General features: G+C 38.6%; 1 protein-coding gene across 2 annotated transcripts in view; it reads right to left on the bottom strand.

The window, feature by feature from the left end:
* LOC149142308 (chromatin modification-related protein EAF1 B-like) overlaps positions 1 to 22206 on the bottom strand; it is a 185353-nt gene that overhangs the window by 133560 nt on the left and 29587 nt on the right. Inside the window, exons 2-11 of one of the 2 annotated variants that reach the window (XM_089448635.1) lie at positions 11829 to 12342; positions 11676 to 11730; positions 11458 to 11555; positions 9835 to 11278; positions 9571 to 9693; positions 9120 to 9407; positions 2419 to 2607; positions 2101 to 2184; positions 1209 to 1937; positions 1038 to 1091 (exon numbers count right to left, since the gene is read on the bottom strand). In XM_089448635.1, coding sequence (XP_089304761.1) covers positions 1038 to 1091; positions 1209 to 1937; positions 2101 to 2184; positions 2419 to 2607; positions 9120 to 9407; positions 9571 to 9693; positions 9835 to 11278; positions 11458 to 11555; positions 11676 to 11730; positions 11829 to 11917 — 3153 coding nt within the window. In that variant the 5' untranslated portion in view covers positions 11918 to 12342. The remainder of the gene's footprint in view (positions 1 to 1037; positions 1092 to 1208; positions 1938 to 2100; positions 2185 to 2418; positions 2608 to 9119; positions 9408 to 9570; positions 9694 to 9834; positions 11279 to 11457; positions 11556 to 11675; positions 11731 to 11828; positions 12343 to 22206) is intronic. The other variant, XM_089448636.1, reaches the window with a different exon arrangement.

Genomic DNA, 22206 nt, shown 5'->3' with positions numbered 1-22206 from the left:
TTCATTAATGGAGTGGAGGCAGCGGTTCATGTGGCGTGGGGGGTGTGTAATGTAGTCTCTCTCTTGTCCCCTATTCAATTTAAGGGGAAGTATTAAAAAATAGAGGTGCACTCTTCAATATCGACCATGGCCAACCTTATATTGTGTCATAATTATATTTGTAGGTTTGGTTAAGGTCATCATTGTACATAAAGGCACAAAATCTTATTGGGAAATGAGCCCTGCATTCGAGTTAACCTTTAAGTTGAGTATTTATACACCCATTGTCATTTCTATTTCACATTCAAGTGATTCATTCATTCTTAATAAAAGTGATTTGCCAAAGGGCACCTATCACTCTCTCTCATGCTTGGATTCTTTCTCTATCCAGCGCACTTGTTTTTGGGTTATTTTTTCTTTCTAGGCTCCCATTTCTCTTTAGTGATATCTCTTCAAGTATTTTGTTTCCCTAATCCTTGTTATTTTTCTCTTTATTGTGGAAATAGACATTGTGTTGGTTCTGTTTGATCCTCTCACTCTTTTTTGAAATTCAACAAGATATTCTTCCAATTGGTTTATTCTTTGTTAACACCTACACTTTCTTGTACACGCTTTTCACTGAATCTGTTTGTCGAAGACAGCTCATAATATGTTTAAGTTATGCCCAATTTATGAAATAATACCTTCCAAAAGACAGCTGGGAATCACCCATACTTGTCAGCTGGAATTGTTTTCAGCATGCCAGACTATGTAAGTAGGTGCTATCACAGAATTTGCAGGTTTATTCTCGCATAGTATCACCCTGATGTAATAAATCTATTGACAAATACAGATACCAGTCAATGAATTATGACTATAAGGTGTAAATATTGTTATTCTTTATTATGTTTCTCCCACAATTTAGTACTTCTCAGTTCGAAAATAATCAATGAACATTTTGGGAAACCATTTCTTTCTTAGCGTAGGTATAATGCTTTTCATTTAAATGAAAGCATATTAATAATGAGAAATTAAGAAGGCGGCACTGCCATTCTGATCAATGTAAAGGGAAATAATACCTGCTCTTGCTGCGAAATAGCATCTTGACGCCATATCTGTCCGGGTTCTGAACCCTGTATGCCCCCAACCCCCAACTTATTAATATTGAGTATATTTACAATAAAGATAATGAGATTTCAAATGCTGATCAAGTGTACTATCAAGAAGCAATTTGATATAGAGCTCCATACTTTTCCAGGTGGGCCAGAAATCCCTCCAGCATCTCTGGTGATAGAAGAAATCACTGCACCAAATGGTTTGGACTTTTTCTTCTTTTTTAACTTGAACGATGTATCTGTGACATCATAAATCAGATGGCTTCCACAAGCACCTGCCGAATCAACCTCTGTAGTTTTCCGGAGCTGAGATACAACTCCTGATGTGCTGAAGGCCTCTTGCTGTGAACTGGTATCTCCACTTGAGGCCTCTGTATTATTTCCAATTCCTGAAGCAACAACTGTCCCTGCATTGGGAACTCCTACAGGACGTCTTGCCGCAACAGTGGAACTACGGATGCGCTTTGTTGGAATGACACCAACATTCAAATTGCCAGAAGATCTCTTCCCAGGCACTGGAGGTGATAGGCTAACTGAATCATTTTCAGGATTGTTTCCCACAGAAAACCGATGGCTTATTGCTTGTGAAGTTCTGTCAAAATTCTTGGGCAGATATGCCTTCAGTATGTTTTTCCTTTCCTTACGAGGAAATATGGCACCTTTACGACCCTCAAAAGCACCTGGGAAATACTGCATTCTCATGTTATCTTCATTTCCATATAAGCCTCTCCCTTTAGGAGAAAGTTCGCCGCAGGGGTATTCCACAAAGCCAGGCATTCTGTATTCCAGAAGTCCTCGTGCTTCATCACTGCCTTCACTGCAAACTTGAGCACCTATGTCAACCATGGCTGGTGTATGCTCTCTCTGAAAATCCATTCATGGTTCCATAAAAATAGTAGACGCATATTGAATGTCAGAAGATATAATTCTTTAGAATGTCCAACTGACAGACAATATCATACCCAGTACAAATGAAAGACTATTCTAGATAGTAAATATATTATGAGAATGAAGAAAGCAATCATACATTTTCAGCTGATGCCCAATCTGATTCCACTGAAATCCTATATGCCTCCATGGCACCATCAGGAACTAAATAGAATAGGCTTTCCTGTAGAAAAAAAAATAGATAAGGCTATGAATCTGATATCTAAAAACCAAAAAAATAAGTTCGAACATTTATGGCAATAATATTTTCAGATAAAAGCATTGGCAAGTGAACTTTGTATATATGTAATGCAAACAAAACAGTGCTATCCATTTAACCAGCATTTAAGACCATTCCAACTTATTCAAACTCTCATATGTGCATAAATTATATTAATGATAAGAATAAAAATAATACCTCTGGAAATTTATCTTCCCATACCGATGACAATTCACTATCCAACACTCTTTTGGCAGCTGAAGCAGCTTCAGGTTGAATTGACCCACTGCTCTCATTTGTGTGCATTAAAAAACGAATGGCATATTCCTGTATAGGTCTATGCCTTGAACTAGCCATGTTATCAGCCAATGGTCCCTTTTTGTGCACCTGTATAAGTTGTTAACTTGTTTCCATTATGCATTTCCGGAGGTAAAGAAGAGACATCACTTTGTATCATGTCAACCTCAGAAGCTGACACAAATCTCATCAACATTCGCAAGAAAGCAATGAACATGACGATATACTAAATATTATTGATATTTGAGCTTGAGCATCTAAAAGTGAAAAGATAAATTCTTGGGGACAATCTTTGCTGCTTGCAACAACATCCACTCTTCTATGTTCAAACAAAAAATAAACAAATTGTTTCATGAAGTAAGAAAATCAACTAACAGGGAACCTGAAAAATAACAGACGTAATGTTAATTTTAGATAACAATGGTATGTTCTATGTTTTAGTACAATTTAGTAATTTACTTCAATGTTCCTTTAACAGCCCAATGACAATTTCCAATTATATCCAGTAGCAATCACATTAATTTAAACACATTGATAATAAATACAGATGGAACATAAAAACAAGTGCAGAAGACAAGCCAAGACAAGAGGACACAAGATGTGGTGGATGCCAGGGACAAACCCCAATGTGGGAAAACCCTTTGTTCAAATTTTCTTATTATTCTTTAATAGTTCAGCAGAGACAGAGAGAGAGAGAGTACAAATATCAGAATTACATGCCCAAAACAGTCCTGCTAAATCAGCAGTCAACAGCAGTGAATATAGCCCTAACCAGAAACTGCTAAGTTACCAGGATTCGGATACGGATACGGATACGGATACGGATCCGGATCCGGATCCGCTAGTTTTTTGAAAATCTAAGATCCGGATACGGCAAGGATACGTCATGTACAATCAAAATATAATATAATTAATATTATCCATAAACAATTAAAAATTAAATTGTAAATACATTAAAAAAAATTAAATTTAAATTTTAAATACATTTTAAAAATTTAAATAACATGATGACTTAAATAACATATATCAAATATTAATATAACTGTTATTATTATGTTATATAACATATATATATATAAATATTAAATAATAAATACACGAATATAATATATATAACTGTTATATTAATATATATTATCACTGTTATTAAACATTAATATATTAAACAACAAACAGCAAATAACAGTTATATAACATAACTATATATGAACGTTATATAACATAACATAACAGTTATATAACATAACTATATTAAACAGCGAACAGCAAATAAATATTAAAATTATAATAAACAGCGAACAGCAAACAGAAAATAACAGTTATATTAATATAACATAATTATATCTGAACGTTATATAACATAACATAACAGTTATATAACATAACTATATTAAACAGCGAACAGCAAATAAATATTAAAATAACTGTTTATTATGTTATATAAAATATATATACGAATCGTGTAATATATAAACAATAAACATTAAACATAATACAATAAACAATAAACAATAATATAATACATATATTAACCGTTAAACAATAAACATTAATATAATACATATATATGTTAAACAATAAACATTAATATAATACATATATTAACCGTGTGCTACGCTAACAGTAATGTAATGCTAACCGTGTGCTACGCTAACCGTTGTTTATAACTGATAACAGTAATGTATTTAAATTTAATTACCTGGTTAACGCTTAAACCCTCGGCGTGAATAATGCTGCCCGTCTGTGTTAAGACTGCGTGCTGCGTGCAGGGGAACCGGCGGCCTGACCAAAGTGAACGACGCTGCGTGCAGTGGGGCCGGCGGTAAGCCCGCAACCAAAAATTCGTGTGCAGGAGGGGCCGGCTGTGAGCCCAGATCGAATCAATGTGTGCAGGAGGGGTTGACTGTTGGAATGGCGACAAAAGAAAAGGTTATAATATATGCGGGAGTCGGGACCACAAAATATCTAAACCGAAAACCTAAAAAATATCTGCCTTTTTAACTTTTTTCTGCCACCGATCACCGCTTCCGGCAGCCACCGACGGGATCCGTATCCTGTGAAAGCTAGCCGTTTCCAAAAACTGCGTTTTTAAAAAATACGTATTTTTGACCGTATTTTGGAGTATCCGGATCCGGATCCGGTTCAGATCCGTGGATCCGGCAATACTCCACCTCCCTGTGCCGGATCCGGTAACATAGCCAAAAAGTCAACAGTGGTCAAAGCAGCCTCAACATGCCCTCCAAGCAGCTCAGTCAGCAGCAGCAGAATTCGGCCGGCCAAAGTAGTCAAAGTCAACCCAAAAACAGCTCGGTCAACCCAGTCAAAGTCTGCTGTAATTTCTGCGGTCAAACCAGAAAATCAACATGGTCAAACAGTCCCCAAACACCTCGAAAGTCGTGTCAAACAATGCGGCCTCCAGAAATCAGAATTCTGCCCTCCAGATCGAAGTCAAAGCATGGTCAAACAGTCCAAGTCAACGCTGGTCAACACTGCCCTAATCTTTGAAATTTTCAGCCTCTAAAACCAGTCCAGAAATTCGTCCTCTTCCACACGTGCGAAGTAGAGAAGCCTCCAAGGTGTACGAACCAATCAAAAGGGAAGAGAGAAGACTATGTGATGATGTGAGATGATGTCCGAATGAGAGAGAGGTCACTCCTATTTATACACTTTGTTGAGGGTGAGGAGACACATCCATTGGGCTTCATGAGCCTACATTTGACTGAGGCCGACCTTGACAATTTGACCATGAGAAAGAATAAATTCAAAATTCTATTTCTGCTTGTCAGAATGAGATGATCTTTATATCAAAATTGTACCTCTCGAAAAGAGGAATCCAATGCAATAATCATCTCCATCATATGAGCTGTCCTAAGGTGGAAGTTGGTCCTAGTTGCCAATTTTAACGCATAAAAATGAAAACGATAAGAACGAACATAGAGGAGCTGGTGAATGAATTGGAATAACAAGAAGCCATGACAAATATTCGTGTTGTGTAATAGAGACACACTAGAAATTCAACAAGAGTTTGTCGCGTCCTCAGAAGTTAACAGCAACCAGTTGGGCACTGTGCACAGGAATATGTCAACAAAGAAATAGCAAGGCGCGAGATCACTACAAATACTAATCAAATAGCAATATTCAACCACTTAGTCCATGCAGATAGTAAAGGAATCACCATAAGAGAGGTGGTAGCCAAAATGACTGGTGGATTAATATTGTCATAGTTTGCATCATCACTTAGCACATGGCACAAATAAATAGTTGATACTTAAAGTCATCACATGAGCATTTGAAAGAAGAAAGTAAAAGTAGGGAGTAGATTACAAACTTGATTTTCACTATATGTAATGGTCATACAAGTTTCAGGTGATATACTGACTGTAAATTTCCAGGATAACAGATGGAAACTTGAGGTACAAAACATATAGCAAAAAAATATATATTCTGGGAATTAAAAATATAAGTCAAATCACCAACAGTGCTTGCTTCAGTGGTGAGGTTGAAGGATTGTTAACCCATCCACCAGGGTTCCATTCTCGCTGTGGTCTACCCCACCCAAATTCATGTTAAAATGGCAGGAGGTCAGATGCAAGTCCTCAGTCACCTCTAGATTTTGAGGCAACAAGGCATGCACAGAAGCTAATTAACCCCAGCATGGATCCATCTAAATTCCAGATCTATTAAGCACCGAGAAGGATCAAAAGCAAATCAAAGTTCAAGCCTCTCAGTGCTTAAGACATCCAAAGTTAAAAAAAAAATTCTTTATTCTTTTTTATATTACGGATTAACTCAAAGAGTGAAAGGATATTTTGCATAGATCTCTGATCCATCCAAAGCTCTATCTACTACTAATGGGCCTGATACAACCATCAAGAGTCAGAACAGTGAACTGTACAATAATATCTAGAATCTAGATCTATTTTGTTTTCTTTCACCCCTATAATCCCATCAACTTGATGGACATATGAATCAAAGGTTGTATCTTTTCGATTTGATATATAAGTAGTAATACAGAAATCGCACATCTCATCCATAATTGGCTGTAGAATGCACCTAACTTCTCTTGCTGCAAAATATCATTTTAAGGGATAAAGATAAAAACAGAAAAGACTTCTAGAGAGAGATGGACCAAAACTATGTTACCGGATCCGTCAGCCATGGGGGATGGATTCGCGGATCCCCGGATCTGATCCAGATTCGCTTGGATCCACCTAGGGACCCATATGAAAATGTTTTCTTCACGATAATGTGCACCCCGAAATTCAAACTGCGTTCCTGCAATTTGGGATTTTTACAACACAAAAATACCTATATTCACTGAATTAATTTTCTGTTAATATTCGTTGAATTAATTCCTAACTTTGGGTCCCTTTGGTCACGGGAGAAGTTCATGTTCGCTGAATTAATACTCTATTAATATTTGTTGAATTAATACTCTGTTAACGGGAGAAGTTCATATTCGCTGAATCAATACTCTATTAATATTTGTTGAATTAACACACTATTAATATTCACTGAATAAATACCTAGCTTCGGGTCTATTTGCTCACGGAAAAGGTTATTTCCCAAATAATACTTAGCTTAATACCTGGCTAGCAAAATGCATTCGGTGGGTTGCTTGTAGCCACCATGGCGGGCACCCTCCCTGGGTCATCCCATCACCAGTGGAACATATCAGTGATGTTAGAAATACTATGGTATCGGAAACCAAGGGCTAACCATTCGTTGGAACATGGGGACATTTGGAGACACTTACGGAAAATTTATTAATGTTCTAGAGATTATTCACGTTCAGATGTCGGAGCTCAACTAGTAACTTATTAAGATTAATAACTATATAATTTATAACATATTATAATAATAATAATAGAGATAATACTATAAAAATTTAAATTTAGAATATTGTAAGCTCATATATTAATGAACTCAGCTTATAACTTATTAATATTAACAACTATGTAATTTATAACATATAATAATAATAATACAGATATATTATACAAATTAAAATTTATAATATTGTAAGCTCATATATATTAATTAAATTTTAAAATTTGGTATTTTAAAGTTAAGTTTTATATTTATATTTTAATTTCTAAATTAAAATTATATATATAAGATTCAAACTTAGATTTTAAATAAATTATAATTTAGAATTAAGTTCTATATTTATATTATATTTTATATATTGCACTATAAATAGAAATATTAAAATTTATATATATCTATTAAATCAAATATATTAGTTTATTATATCATATATTGAAAATATATATTTATTATTAAATATCGCATAAAATATAATTATATATTTAAAATTTTGTATTTTTACAAATTATAATTGCTAATGTTTATCTTCTTTGAAAGTAAGGAAACATATTAATGGCTCAAGGCCTAAAAGTATCTTGTGAGGGTGGAAGTTGCCCCTATTACATACCACATACAAGTTAATTTTAGATGGCCAATTTTGTCTACACATAATGATGTAGCTGCATGCTGAGATATTCAGATTGTATCAACAGAGGTTAGACCAGTAACCATGAATATTGTAGCCTTTTCCATATTATATAATATACATGTCGTTTCCCCGCCGTATCCGGATCCTGGCTTTTAAAAAATCTGACGGATCCGGATCCGTATCCGCATCCGGATCCGGATCCGGATCCGAATCCTGGTAACTTAGGACCAAAACCATTTACACCATATTCTTGAGCAGTGTAACTACTTAGTAAAACAGTGCTGCTGTTTGTTGTCAATTTCAATACATACTGACAGAGGTTAACTAATGCTAAACTCATGGACAAGGTAGCCCTGGCAAAACTCAAGAGACAGGTTACCCGATTATTGCTGTGTCAGTTGTCCCTGGAAACATGTTTGTGCTTAGAACCTTCAACCATTTTTAAGCAGGTCTATATATTAATTTCCTTATGCTTGCTTCCTCTGCAAAATCTTTAAACAGCCACCAATGACTGTTAAGTGGCATACAACCATTATTGCCAGTAGGACCAAATCAACACAGACACATGCTAAATTCAGGTGGCATTATGAAGGTTGAAAATATGCCATATCTATGGTATAAAAGTTGTAAATGCTGGAGTGTAGCCTATCCTACGCTTTTGTATCAAAAGAAGGAACCGTTTCTTTCCAGGTCACTATTCTCTAGCTATCATCTGGTGACATTTAGATAACAGTTTTTTATTGGTATGCAAAATCAGATTTTATAATAAATAAATGATAAACTTGAATATGACATTGGTCAGTGGTTTTGAAACTTAAATCCTCTAAAATGGTATACATTTGGTCAATTATGACAAATGGCTTCTATTTCAACAACTCCCAATCAACAGTGCCAATCTTCCAGTAAAATTAAGGATAAAGGAGCTAGACTGTCATTCAAAATCCCAAGCATAATTCTGTCTCTGAAGCAACAAGTATTGATGAGAAGTTTTCCAAGTACTTATGTATAATGTTTCTCTGAACCATATTTGGTTGCCAGTGACACACACTAGTATGTTTTACGCAATGTAATGAAATGTTAATACCAAAGAAGCAATAAAGAGAAATTCCTTATACTAAATATTAAACTTTAAAGTGTTAAACACCTCTATGATTATGGATTGATCAATCTCCATCGGAACTGCTTCACTGTCACTTCGGTTCTTCTCTGCTCTGGATGGTATGCTACTCTCTGGCTGTAAATCGGCTACATGCTTATCCCTGCAAATAAGTTCTTCTACAGACTGCCAAAACTTCATGACAGCTATCGATAACATGTGGGAAACCCTTTTTTGCTTTTGCTGCAGCTCCTTTACCTGAAAATCTGGCTGTCCAATCTCCTGAGCTACCCAACGGCATAACTGTGCAGCAGCTGTCGTCTTCCATAACCGCTCCTGTTCAAGTATCCGAAAGAAATCAAATTGAGATGACAGTTTGATAGAAACTATTTACAAGCTTTACCATTAGCTAATTGCCAATAGAAGCAAAAAAAGGCTGAAGATAAATGAGATACAAGCAAATACAGGATACATAAAAGGTATATTACAAAATACATACCTGCATGAAATCATTTGCCATCCAAGCCATTTCCTCAAGGACAAAATCCCAATGAGATTTCCTCCGTGGTGGCTCCAGAAAAGGCCGCCTCCTAGCCAACTCTGCATATCGCTTCAGTACAGCCTGCATGTTGTCAACAAAGTACAGCTTAATCAGAATAACTGGTAGACAGACAATCAAGTTATAATGGCAATACTTGCCCCACGAAGATGAAATAGTAAAGAAGTGAAGTTGAACAACTTCTTCATATGCCTCCATACCCACCTTCTTTGCTTCAGCCTCTTCCAGAATGATATCCTCATGAGCCTTCTTTGCAGCTGCTGACAGATCTGCCCTGTGTTTTTCAGCCTCAACAACAACTGTATCTTTCTCCAAAGGAATACTAACTCCTGAAGTTTTACTACTTGGAGCACCAAATGAGTTGAAAAGTCTAACTGCCGAGAGTGCAGCTCCCTTCTGTGCAGTATTAATTCCACCTGATTGACTGTCAATCATTTGTTCCTGAGTTGAAGCTGACACATCCTTTACTCTCGCATCATGGGCACTAGTAATCATTTCTCCTTCAGATTGCATAGCCACTCCTTTTCCAGGAAAAACGTGTTCAATCTTGACCTTGACATCGGTGGCCCCCAAGCTATTGTCTTTGGGAATTGAATCTGCCCTCCTGCAACCATTCAAATGAGCACTGCTCGTCGGTGTTATTTCTTTCTTACCATCCAATTTTGTGCTTCCTGGAGTTTGGTCAGAGAGTGATTTCCTCATAATGTTAAAACTTTCATCCATGCCATGTCTGCCCTTCACATCAGCCGAATTAGCATTTGAAACAATTAAATTGCCAACAGAATCTCTTGTATTATTAGAACTTGGGTTACTGCCTTTGGTGTCAACCAGTGACGATTTCTCACCTTCATTTCTGCCACCAGAATACCCTTCATTCAGATCATGGTCAGTGGTCCCTTTAGATTTATCTGTAGCCACACTACCATCAACCAGGCCCAGAGCTTGATTGTCCACATTCCCAGTTCCCACTGCTGCTTCTAAAATCCTTGGAGTCACAACAGGGTCCTCTGCATGACATTCTTTTTTTTGAGTTTGCTCATATTTTACATCATCCTTGATGAAAGAGAAGTTTTCTTCAGCATTGGTCTTCCCCAAATCTTGAAAGCCAACCTGCCTGTGCAACTCAACAGAATCAGATGCCAAATGTTCTTTGCATGAAGATGCTTTTGGCATTCCAGTTCTATAAAGGGATATGGCTTTTGCAATGGTTATCAATGAAATATTGTGATTCCTATCAGCAAGAGTAACTGACTCTGCCTCTTTGACATCTACCAGCCCCTTCATACCTGTAGAAACAGTTGAAGATCCATCCACAGTTCCAAATTTATCTGTCTCTCTTAAAGATGTTTGTGCATTGATATGTGTTGATCTTGACCTGTTTCTTCTCGCATAAGCTTGATTTTTCATTCCTATACGAACAACATTGGAGTCCTCTGATATTCTATGAGGGTCAACCTGATTTCCATCCACCTGCGGTGCCTGTCCCATTTGACTGCATTCACTCCCCAAAGTTTCAGTATCCCCTGCCACAAGTAGCAGACTACCTCCTGAGTTTGATCCCCTGCCCAAAAAAGACCCAACCCTTCCACAATCATCTCCAGATTTTCCATTTGGCAAGGCAGTTGTACCAATCCTGCCTTTAGCTTCACTATCAAGGCATCATTAAACAGACTCTCAACCTTTGGGATCATCAACACATGTTTGGAACTTTGGAGAGAGAGATCTCCTATAATAACTAGTAAAGAGCATTCAAATAACTGTACAAAAGAATAACACATGAAAAAATAAATAAATAAAAAAACTATGATTGTAATCATGGATTTAAACCTTGTAAAAATATGCTCAGCCAATGGATCCGTTGGTGAGAGAAAATGAATACCAATAGCAGAAGTGTCACCAAGTGTAAAATCTAAGGGATTGCCACCCTGCATGGGTAAATAAAAATAATCCATTGTAGAATCAATAAATGTCATAATTATTGAAATGATTTTGGTACCTGTGGATGCATTGTAGAGGCAACACTATTAAATACTTCTCTTTATTACCTTCTCCAGAAATTCCAGCTCCCTTCTCCGATCTTCACGGACAACAACTTCCTGCCTGAGTTAATAACTCCCCCAGATTAGAAACAAGATCACCAAATTCTTACCAAAACATTCTAAGTTCTAAGAATAGTGCAGGAATCAAATGATTGCTACCTGAGCTCAGCTTGGGCTTTTTCAATGGCTGCACGGCGTGGAGAAGGTTCCTTGTCAATAACCACTCCAGCATTCACACCTCTGCCCATGGAACCTTGCTCTGCATTGACTGAGAAATTAAACCCTGGGTCAAGTCCAGGGCGTTCCTTTCTAGTACACTTTAGATTCCTGTGGCCTTGAAAGACATAATTGTATCGGCAAACTAGACCACCAGTCAGAGACCATAATAACCATCAAATAAGTACAACTAAATTTCATCACCTTAATAAACGATCGAATATTGTAGCTTCAAAAGAAGGGTTACCACAAAGGGAACCTATCAAATTTAATATATGGAATATTACTTCCCTTGCATCCCACCAGTCCACCATATTGTTGACATTTTAGTAAAAGGGGCACTATAGCAGCTTTTCATATTCAAAGAGAGGTCTGGACTCTACCAGCCAAATATGATATTTGTACAGGTGCACTGACTTTCTAATCCATGCACTATTTAATTTCCTAACTCTATAACCTGTGAAAACACAGAAAGTGATCACCTTAAAGTCATGAAATGTAACTCTATTTACATAAGCAAATCAGAAAGAGAAATGAGCATTATAGACCAATCAATCAAGAAAAATAAAGGAAATACCTTTTCCTGAATGCAACAACATGATATTCAAAATAGAGTAAAACAAACAAACCAGAATAAGGGCACTATTTTGGAGAAGTTTTCTCTCAATGGCAGGTTGATTTTCATCTAATTTCATGTTAAGTTTAACCAACAGGAGGAAGCACTTATGTGAGAACTATTTCAATGAGTATCTTCTGCTATTCTTCACTAAGAAAGGGCAACTCACGTGACAACTATTTTCATGGGTATCTTTTGCTATTCTTAGCTAAGGAGGGAACACCAATCTGAAAGCTTTTTAATGTTTATTGTGTGCTATTTTGCACTAGAATGGTGCTACATATGGAGGGTGCTATATTTAAAAAAACATGCTGCTAATTTTGGAGAGGGTGTTTTTGCTCTTTTTCTAAAGCAAGCTTCCTATTTTCAGAAAAGCATTTTGGATATTTTGAAGAAAACTATTATTGAATGAAGATTTATATGGTTAGAAAAGCAAAGCACTGATTTTTTTAGATGCTGATATTTTGGAAAAAAAAAGTCATCTATTTTTTTTAAAAGAATATCATATTTGAAGCAAAACAAACTTTGGATAGAAAGAAGAGCAAGGAAGCAGTTCAATCTATTAGTGCTCAATGTCCTACATCTTCCTCAAGCTTTCTCTTATCTTCTTTCTGCATTGAATTTCTGAGCCTAAGGCCATTGTTAAGCATCCTCATAGGTCAGCAAAGTTTTGAGTAGATAAGATAAGATAATTTTATTAATATCCAACAAATGACCACAAAAGTAGGTCAATAAGACTGAATAATACAGCCAGTAAGAGCACAATGTGGGAGAGCAAGTGCATCTCCTGGAAAATGCTGAAAATAATATAAAGAAAGAAACCTATATTGATGCAGCCTCAGAACACATGTATAAAACCATGAGATGGGTACAGTGATACAAAATACTAAGTGAGTTTGTCCAAGACTGGAAAAGTGGACAACTCAAGGGCCAGTCCAGATAGAGAGAGTAACAGAGAGAGATCTAACAACAAAGCCAAAGGCATCAAGGTCACCTGAGTCTGATGGCCGAAGGCAATGAGAATGACCTGGGCAGTGGCTTCCTGTCAGAGTCCTCCGGAGCAAGCAGGGGGGTCCGGCAGTATGATCCTGGGGGGAATGTATGAGCCAGGGATACTCCTAGCACCCAAGGTCCAAAGAAAAAAACTCCGGATGGATCCCTGGCTGCTCCTAGGGCACTGGTATGTAGTCTGACAGGCAGGAGTTGCCCTAGTCTGGATCTGTCTGGAGCTGAGAAACTTCAACTAAGTCCCCTTTGTTTCCTTGGGGTAAACTTGATTTGAAATTGTATCAAATATATATACTTTGACATCTCTGATTAATGGAAGAAAGTTTACCCTGTTTATGTAGATGTTTGATCATTAAGAATTCATTCAAAGCATAATGTTTTCTATGCTTTAATCATACAGAGTCCAGAGTTGGGATCTTTCAATTAGCAAGATCAAATTTCGAATTTCCTTCTGGCTCTTTGGCTATTCAATTTTATCCATCCCCCAATTTGTGTTTGCACTGGTCACTGACGTGTAATTGATAAACCTTTTTGACAGTTTTGAACAGTTGATTCGATATATCTGTTTGCAGATTTGAAGAATTTGACTAGAGATGCCACGCTGGGATTAGCATGCACCATCTCCAAAGAGAGAAATTTGTTATCGACAAGAGGGACAGCAAATCTAGATGTTCTCAGACCCGATTTCCTTAAGGAACCATTCTGGGTGATAACATTTTTGGTGCCATTGCTGGGAAGCGAAGCCCTGTTCGTCGAGTGCAATTAGCTCTTGCTGCATGTGGTGTATGGCAGGATACATTATGAAAGAGAAGGCATACGTATGGAGAAGATTCTAAGTCTCTTATTGGAACTCCAATTTGAGGGATCTGATCACATGGGCCAATGGAAAAATCAAATAGGTTGGCGGCGAGGTATTCTCCACTGAACTTCACTAGAATACCAAGGTTTTCTTGTCCACTCCCTAGTGGAAACTGGTAGTAAGACTCCTTTCCTAGATTTCAAGATTTGATCATCGTTTTCAATTGAATTAATCACAGCATACCATGGTCACACTCCCACAATTGCATTTAGCTTTACACCAAAACTGGCTCAGTTCCAGACACAAACAACATCCTTAACTTAGCAAATATAAGTACTGACTAAGGCCAAGGTAGGCTAGGAATCTCTACAGTGCACCGTCTGTAAAAGTCCATCTTAGTGAGAGGGAGGTTGTTCATACTCCACCAGGTCCTTTCCCATGCCCACTGGGGAGTTGAGTGTTTGAACTCCAGAGATGTCAGTGAAAGCCCATACTCTGATTAATCTTATCCAACGACAAGTCAAACTTGAAGAGATCAAACAAGACGATGATGAATTAGATGCACCACATATGACTTTTTTGGTAGATAAAGTTGTGTTACATGGGTTGCGAGTCGCGACCTCCAATGCAAGCTCGCTGCTTATAGATTTACTTATTAGCAAACACTAAATGGCAAGCAACCTTAGATATGTGACCTTCAGCCCCTCATGCACACCAAGTGGCAAGATCAATTTTTTATTGCAAAGTTCACAATTCTGTTTAAGTGGTTTGTTAAAATTGGCAACTAGGGCCATATTCCACCTTGAGTCAGCGCATTTGATGGAGATAATGATTGCATTAAATTCCTCTTTTCGAGAGGACCAAAATCGACTCATAGATCATCAAATTTGGATAAGGAGAAATGTGTTTTTGAATTTATAAAACATCCATGGGTAACTCATCAAGGTTGGCCTGGGGTTAACTAACCAAGTTAAACCCCTCTCCATCTCCTATAAAAGGAAGTGCCCTGCCAATCTCATTTGATATCCAAGAGCATTCATCTCATATGAAATTTGACTCTGAGATAGCCGAGCTTGAGAAGAAGTGGACGAATTTGTTTGGGTCTGTTTTGTGGGTAGTTTTGTGTCTCCATTAGGGCCGAATAGCAGCAGAGGAGAAGCTGCACTTAAGAGGGAGTTTGTATGATGTCTGGGCTCATTATGATCAAGTTTCTATCTCTCCTACAACAGGCTGCAGCCCTAGCTGTGTGCACCAAGCAAACCACAGGCCTTGACATCCTTGGACATAGAGCTGCAAGTCTGGCAGGAAGCTTTGAAGTTTGACCTCTTGGACAAGAAACTGTGATTCATTTTGTGGCTCAGTCAGCTGCAAATTAGGACAGATATGTTTGGAGAGAGGCCGCTGCTCAGAAAGAGGTGTGGGAAGTTTTCCATCAGCCCTAACCAGTGGACATTCTTGCACCAGCTCTTGAGGATGCTCGTATGTGTATAAATCAGCTCGGGTAAGGAAGGCCGCAGTCAAGAAAAAGGGGCTGTAACAGTTTGCTATCAAACTCTCACCAGAACATCAGATGGCACAAGCTCCACCATCAGTATTTGCCCTTTTCAGAACTGCCTTTTTGGAACAGCAATGTATCTAAGGACAGTGACTAGGGATCTTCTCATTGACAAGTCATTTTGATTTTTATATATTGCATTCTCCCTCTGCTGAACATTTGATATTCATAATAAGAAGAATTGATCAAGGGTTTTCCCCATCTTGGGGTTTCTCCCTGGCTTGAGCTATATCATTGTGTCCTCTTATCTTGACTTCTCTTCTGCATTTGTTGTATATGTTCTTTCTTCAGTAACCAGTTACTGTCAATATGATAATAATTCTTTAGTTTGCTAATGGATTAATGAATGGGTTTATATGGAATATTGAAGTAGCCGTCCTAAGCAAAGAACATGTTATCTCATTTTTTAACATGGTATCAGAGCTCTGGAGAAGTCAAGCTCAAGAAAGAGTAAAAGGGCAATCTCAAAAGGGTTTTATTGACATTTTGTGTGGCCTTCTTCCTGTTGGCCCTTGCAAAGAAAAGTGGGGATCACTACGAAAAAGATCAAGCTCTGTGGTTTTGTTTTGGCTCGTATTCCTCTAAGGTCGTTTGCATCTATTTTGGAGTAGTTTTGTGGCATTCCTCCTGGAGCTCGTACTTTATGATTCGAGACTCTGACACTTCAGTACTCTCACTCAACATTACCCTCTCGCTTCAGGACGATGCATATAATGTCATTCTATGGCTCTTCTATGGCCTGTGGTAATGGTTCTGTGGTTCGCAGATCAGATGGGATTTCCGTAAAAGATCATCACAAAGATACGATCTTGCTCTGTGGCACGATGACTTGGACCTCTCTCTGTGACTTCGCATTTCCTGAGATCTTCGTCAATCTGTTCCAGATATATACTACTTGCTATTGGCTACAAGTCTCTCGCTTTAGGAATCTCTCGTTCTTATGACCATACTCTTGCTCTCAGATATGGGTCTCACATTGGATGAGATCTCGCACCTGCATCAGAAAACGCATTCCCTGGAAGAAAAAGGTTTGATTTAAAGAGGCCTTGAGGCACATCTCGCTCTAAGATGATGGCTCGATTTTGCAACTCCTAGCAAATCTCAGCGTGATCCAAACATGTATGGACTACTTTCAGGACCATTCTCTGTCTCGGATATCTGTGTTATAGAATTATGGTCTCTATAAGGCTTCATCTTGGCAAGTATAATTCTGGCTCTATTATATATGGGCAATCTCAGCATCATATATACAGTGATTCTGGTATATTGCTTCATCTCCTCACCATAAATATAGTTTCTCGAAGTTCATGTTCCATAATAGTTATGACTCATCAAATAGTCTCGGCACAACATTACAAAGTATTTCTGCCCCCCTAAGATCCTTGTCTTGCACTGTTTCTATGATTTGCATTTAAACTGGCTACAGGACGTTGACTTCAGTATCGCTTCATGCTGCAGTTCATTTTCAATCTGTCTTAGGGTTCTATGATATGCCACATGATATCGCTCACCCCTGCAGGAAAATTGATGCTCAACATATATATATATATATATATACATTCATGTTCCGCTCTTGACACTACAGCATCAGTATATCTAGACCTTTTTCCCGCAACATGAATCTGAGTATGATTATGGGTATTGCATCTCTGTCTATAAATATCTAGCTTCAGTCAACGCTATATTTCTTTAATGCCTTGTTATCCTCCAGTCCACGGTAACATGATACTATTATCATCATGGTTCACTCTAATGGCGTGACATTCACTCATTATGTCTACACAATCTCCATGATTCGATCCTTTTGCTGTCCTGGAGACTCACACTCTTTATGGTACAAATTAAAGCTATGCCTTATCTAAAATGAATGGCAATGTTCTGTACCTCAAGTTATATGGTCTTCATCCCAGTGACCTATATCAACCATGTTATGATGAACGAGAGATATCACTTTGTCCAATATGTATTGTTGTAACCTCATGGTATAACACATCGCAGATATCAGTGACTTAGAGCTAAACAAGTTCAGACCTGTTATTATGGTGAGCTCGGATCTCAGATCATAATTGTCTAGATTTTCACATCAGCATGATCTCATATGACTTTCTGATTTGGGTTCCTAGTGATCTTAGTTTTTATAGTCCTATATGGCAGACTCATGAAGCAGATATACTCTAGCCAGGGGCAGCTATCTCCTGTAATACGACCTTATCACAGTGACTTAAAATCTGTAGCAGTTATATATCTCATACACCTGGGTTGTAAGTTGTCCAGCACCTTGCATAAAAGTATTGTTGACAAGGTTGAGTCTCTAGCACAGTAAACCCTGCAGCTGCCGATATATGATTAAATGGCACCATTCTGAGAATGAAGATAAATGACAGAGGTGTTATAAGTTATAACAACTTTTCTTATTAGTTGAAATATCTCTGGGGTGAAGAATATAAGCTAAGAAAAGTTTGACAACAGTTTTTTTTTTAACAATGTGATGGTTACCTTGTTCAATTGGTCATCCATTATTATCAGTAACTTACTTGCTATATCCCTTCTGAAGGTTGGAATATCAAGTCACTGTCTCTGGTTGCAATAGCTCGAAAGATCACATTAATTACATCTCCAGATATTCTATTGACAATTCATTGAAATAAAGGTGTTTTACTGAGTCGTGACATTGAGATGTATCACTGTACAAGAACCAGTACTACTAACGATGACTGCAGGATAGTAGAATGCATAACAAGTTGAGAACCGAGATACTTGGCACTTCCTAGGGTTTGACCTTGAACAGGATTTGCCAAAATTCTGTACAGCTGATGCATGTGGCCGAAAGTTAAAGATGGGCGACTTGTTCAAGGACTTGCTTGATAGATTAAGCAGAGCTTCCAATATTAAAGCAGTTTATTTGACAGGGATATTTTATCCTGGGAAGTCAGAATCCGTTATGATTATGTATGACAGTCAGGATACATCTTGATGATGTATGGGCTTCAGTTTGCCAGGATTACAGTACCTTATTCCAACATATTGAACCTCGATTTGAATTGTATTGCTAGGGTTTTAAACTTTTACCTATTGTTGAATCTGCTGTGTCATCAATATTCATCAGAATCTGATATAATGTGAGCAGACCTATTCAGTCAAATAATATAGACCTGAGTATATAACTGAGTTGCTGGTCCAAGCACATCTATGTTCTGTATCTCTTGAGGACCACCATTATTTCTTAAATCAAAGATTGAAGTCAGTTGCTCTGAAAGTTTCAATAAAGCAGAATGTATAAAACTGCAATATGACTTGTTATGAAGCCATCTATGGAATCTCTTTTAACAGCTATTTGTGCTCATGCTGGTATTCACCATTGTTGTATATTGCAGAATAGGATTCTGAGAATCCAGTGTTTCACATGTTGACACCAAATACCACTTTATATGGTACAGCAAAGGACATTCCTGATGTCGTGTTTAAGTGGATGGATCTCATGATGAACAGGTTGCTTGATGGACACTTTGCACTCTGGAAAGACAAGTTTAGGTTTGAGAATAAGATCAAAGCAGAGGATTGCTAAGTGCTGCTATGATCTCTGCTGTGAATACATCTATATGCTGTTGATCTAGTCTTGATTTTCAGAAAACAGCTTGGCACAATTCCCTATATGAAGGGATCTTTCGTTAAGATTGAGCCTTGAGCTCTGGGAGCCCCTGGGGGGTTGGGGTACCTCTTGAGCTATGAGTGACCACAGGGTGAGTTGTTCACCTTCCCCTATAGGTGCACAGTGTACAGGGTGAGTGGTTCACCTTCCCTTATGACGGATGACATGTGTGTAGGGTGAGTGCTTCACCTTCCCTTACGATTGATGACACATTTGTGTAGGGTGAGTGGTTCACCTTCCCCTACTATTGATGACATATGCATAATATGAGTGGTTCACCTTCTCCTATGGCATATGAGCAGGATGAGTGGTTCACCTTCTACTGCGGGTACCCCAGTGAGAGATGAATATAGGCATCTGTTGACATGTCGGTGGGACATGGTACATCCTTTCCCCACATGTAGGATGCTCATTCCCTTTGATCGATGGTTGACATGTCGGTGGGACGCGGTTCATCCTTTCCCCACAAGTAGAATCCTTCCTACAACTGATTGGTTAGCATGCATGTAGGAAGTGGTTCATCCTTTCCCTACTCTCGGTGATCCAGGTGGCTCTAGAAAGACACACAGGACAGAGGATTTATGAACGCTCAAAAAATCAAAGTGCTCAGAATGACTTCGAACTAGGACCAGAGCGTAGATCTCGTCGTCCTGATCGTGGAGGCGCGAACGACACTTCAATCCGAGTCCGGATGATGAAGTTATCAGGAAAAGAGTTGCCTTGGTTCCTTTGAAAAAATGAGGCTTTTTCTCATAAAAATGGGTTTAAAGACTTATAAGGCAAATCACATCAGAAGGAGTCCAAAGGGCGGACTTAAGGCGGGGACTTTAGAACCCCCGATCAGCAATCTCCGATTAATCGGAGTCAGGGGCATGCGATGTGCAATATCGGGCCTTTAGAACCCCCGATCGGTGATCTCTGATATATCGGGTCGGAGAAAGACAGGCGCGCAATATATCGGGTCAAAGGAAGACAAGAGTGCGATATCGGGACCCGGGTAGCGCCGACTTGCGATTGCGATATCGGCGATCGGTATCAGCAATTGAAGGAGCGATTGGATCGGCATCGGTGATCGGCGAAGAACCCCGAGCCGCAGCTATGTGATATGCAATAGCGATCAGCGACGCGATGCAATCTGGACTGTCTGATCAAGGAACAGATTAATGGTCCAGATCTAATCGGCGGATCGGCGATCACCCGATATACAGGGCCATTGACATCAGTTATATGCGATTGCGATATAGCGCAAACCCTATGGGTTTATGGACTCGATTTAATATATTTTGAAGTCCGGCTTTACAGCTATTCTCAAATTTTTCAATGTTTTCTGTGTATTTTGTGTTTCCGCGTGTATTTGTCTGTTTTAGCAGAAGAAGAAATAAACAAAAACCACACAATTAAAAACAAAACAAAAAAACAAAAAAAAAAACAAACAACAACAACAACAACAAGGCATTTTGTGGTTTTGTTGCGTTGGTCGAACCTTCCATTCAAACGGCTTCTCTTCCTAAACAACAGACCTCCAATTTTTAAGCGGCCTTGTCCCAAACGTGTTATAAAACACGATGGGTGCAGAGAGCTGAAGAGGAGAGAGCCCGAGAGCCTGCATGCCAGAGAGTGCCCGAGAGCCTAAGAGCCTGCATGCCAAAGAGTGCCCGAGAGCCTAAGAGCCTGCATGCCAAAGAGTGCCCGAGAGCCTGAGATCCTGTGCTAGAGAGGACGGAGAGCCTGAATGCCAAAATCATCCAAATGAGGAGGTTGTGCCCGACGGAGGGCTGCAGAACAAGAGGGCCAGACTAAGACAGAGATGTTTAGACAATGCCCGCGAGTTACTCAGAGCGATTGACACCTAGAGCGTCGCAGAGCCACAGAGCATGATCGATGGCAGCGCGAGAAGGTGGACCAAAGTACCAGAAGGCCAGGCAGAGCCGCAAAGTAGCCAAAGCGCTACAGAACCAGCTAGCCAGAGAGCTACGTTGCAGAGAGACCAGAGCAGTCTTCTTCTTGCGATCGATACTGTGAGATCGATGGTTCCGCAAGCTTCAGCGCTTGGACAGCAGTTGTTTCAGATGCCCGAATTGTGATAAGCCAGAAAACGATCAATGCAAGGGGAGCCGAAGTCAAGATTGGTAATGACCCCTGCCTACGCATCGACAATGTGAACAATGTATTCATCGTGGATGGTTTTCGCTAAAGATATGAACATCCACTTCTTCAGATGGCCCATGGTGTGAGGTATATGATTCGTTCATGTATTTATTCTTTATACATTATGTTGCACAGATCCTTGATTGATATTGAGGCAGGATCTTATTTATGATATGTTGTCATGATTCCTTGCTTGTTTTGATGCGGAATCTTCTATATGATGTACTTGTTGTCATAACTCTTCATGTTATGCTTTGAGATCCCTTGTTGTATGTTGTTGGGATACTCTTGTTGTCGCCATGCATGTTTTGTTTTGAAATCCCTTTTATGCCATGTTGGCGGGATGTTCATCATGCATGTTTTTGTGTCGTATTAATAGGAATCTTTTGATTGAGAGTTCTAGTTATGGAACATCTCTTCGAGCCAGACCTGCATGAGGGCATTTTTCCTTGTATGATCGCGACATCATCTCTTGTGTATATCACCATTATTGACAACACTTAATGCAACGGCCTACACCATCTTGACATCGGAGCCTAGAGACGT

The sequence above is a fragment of the Pinus tabuliformis genome, chromosome X, assembly GCF_031772625.1.
Source record: "Pinus tabuliformis cultivar Carrire ecotype Pingquan chromosome X, CPIR1, whole genome shotgun sequence".
Lineage (NCBI taxonomy): Eukaryota > Viridiplantae > Streptophyta > Pinopsida > Pinales > Pinaceae > Pinus > Pinus tabuliformis.
Note: the sequence above shows the minus strand (reverse complement) of the source record. Positions and strands in the feature narration are given on the sequence as shown.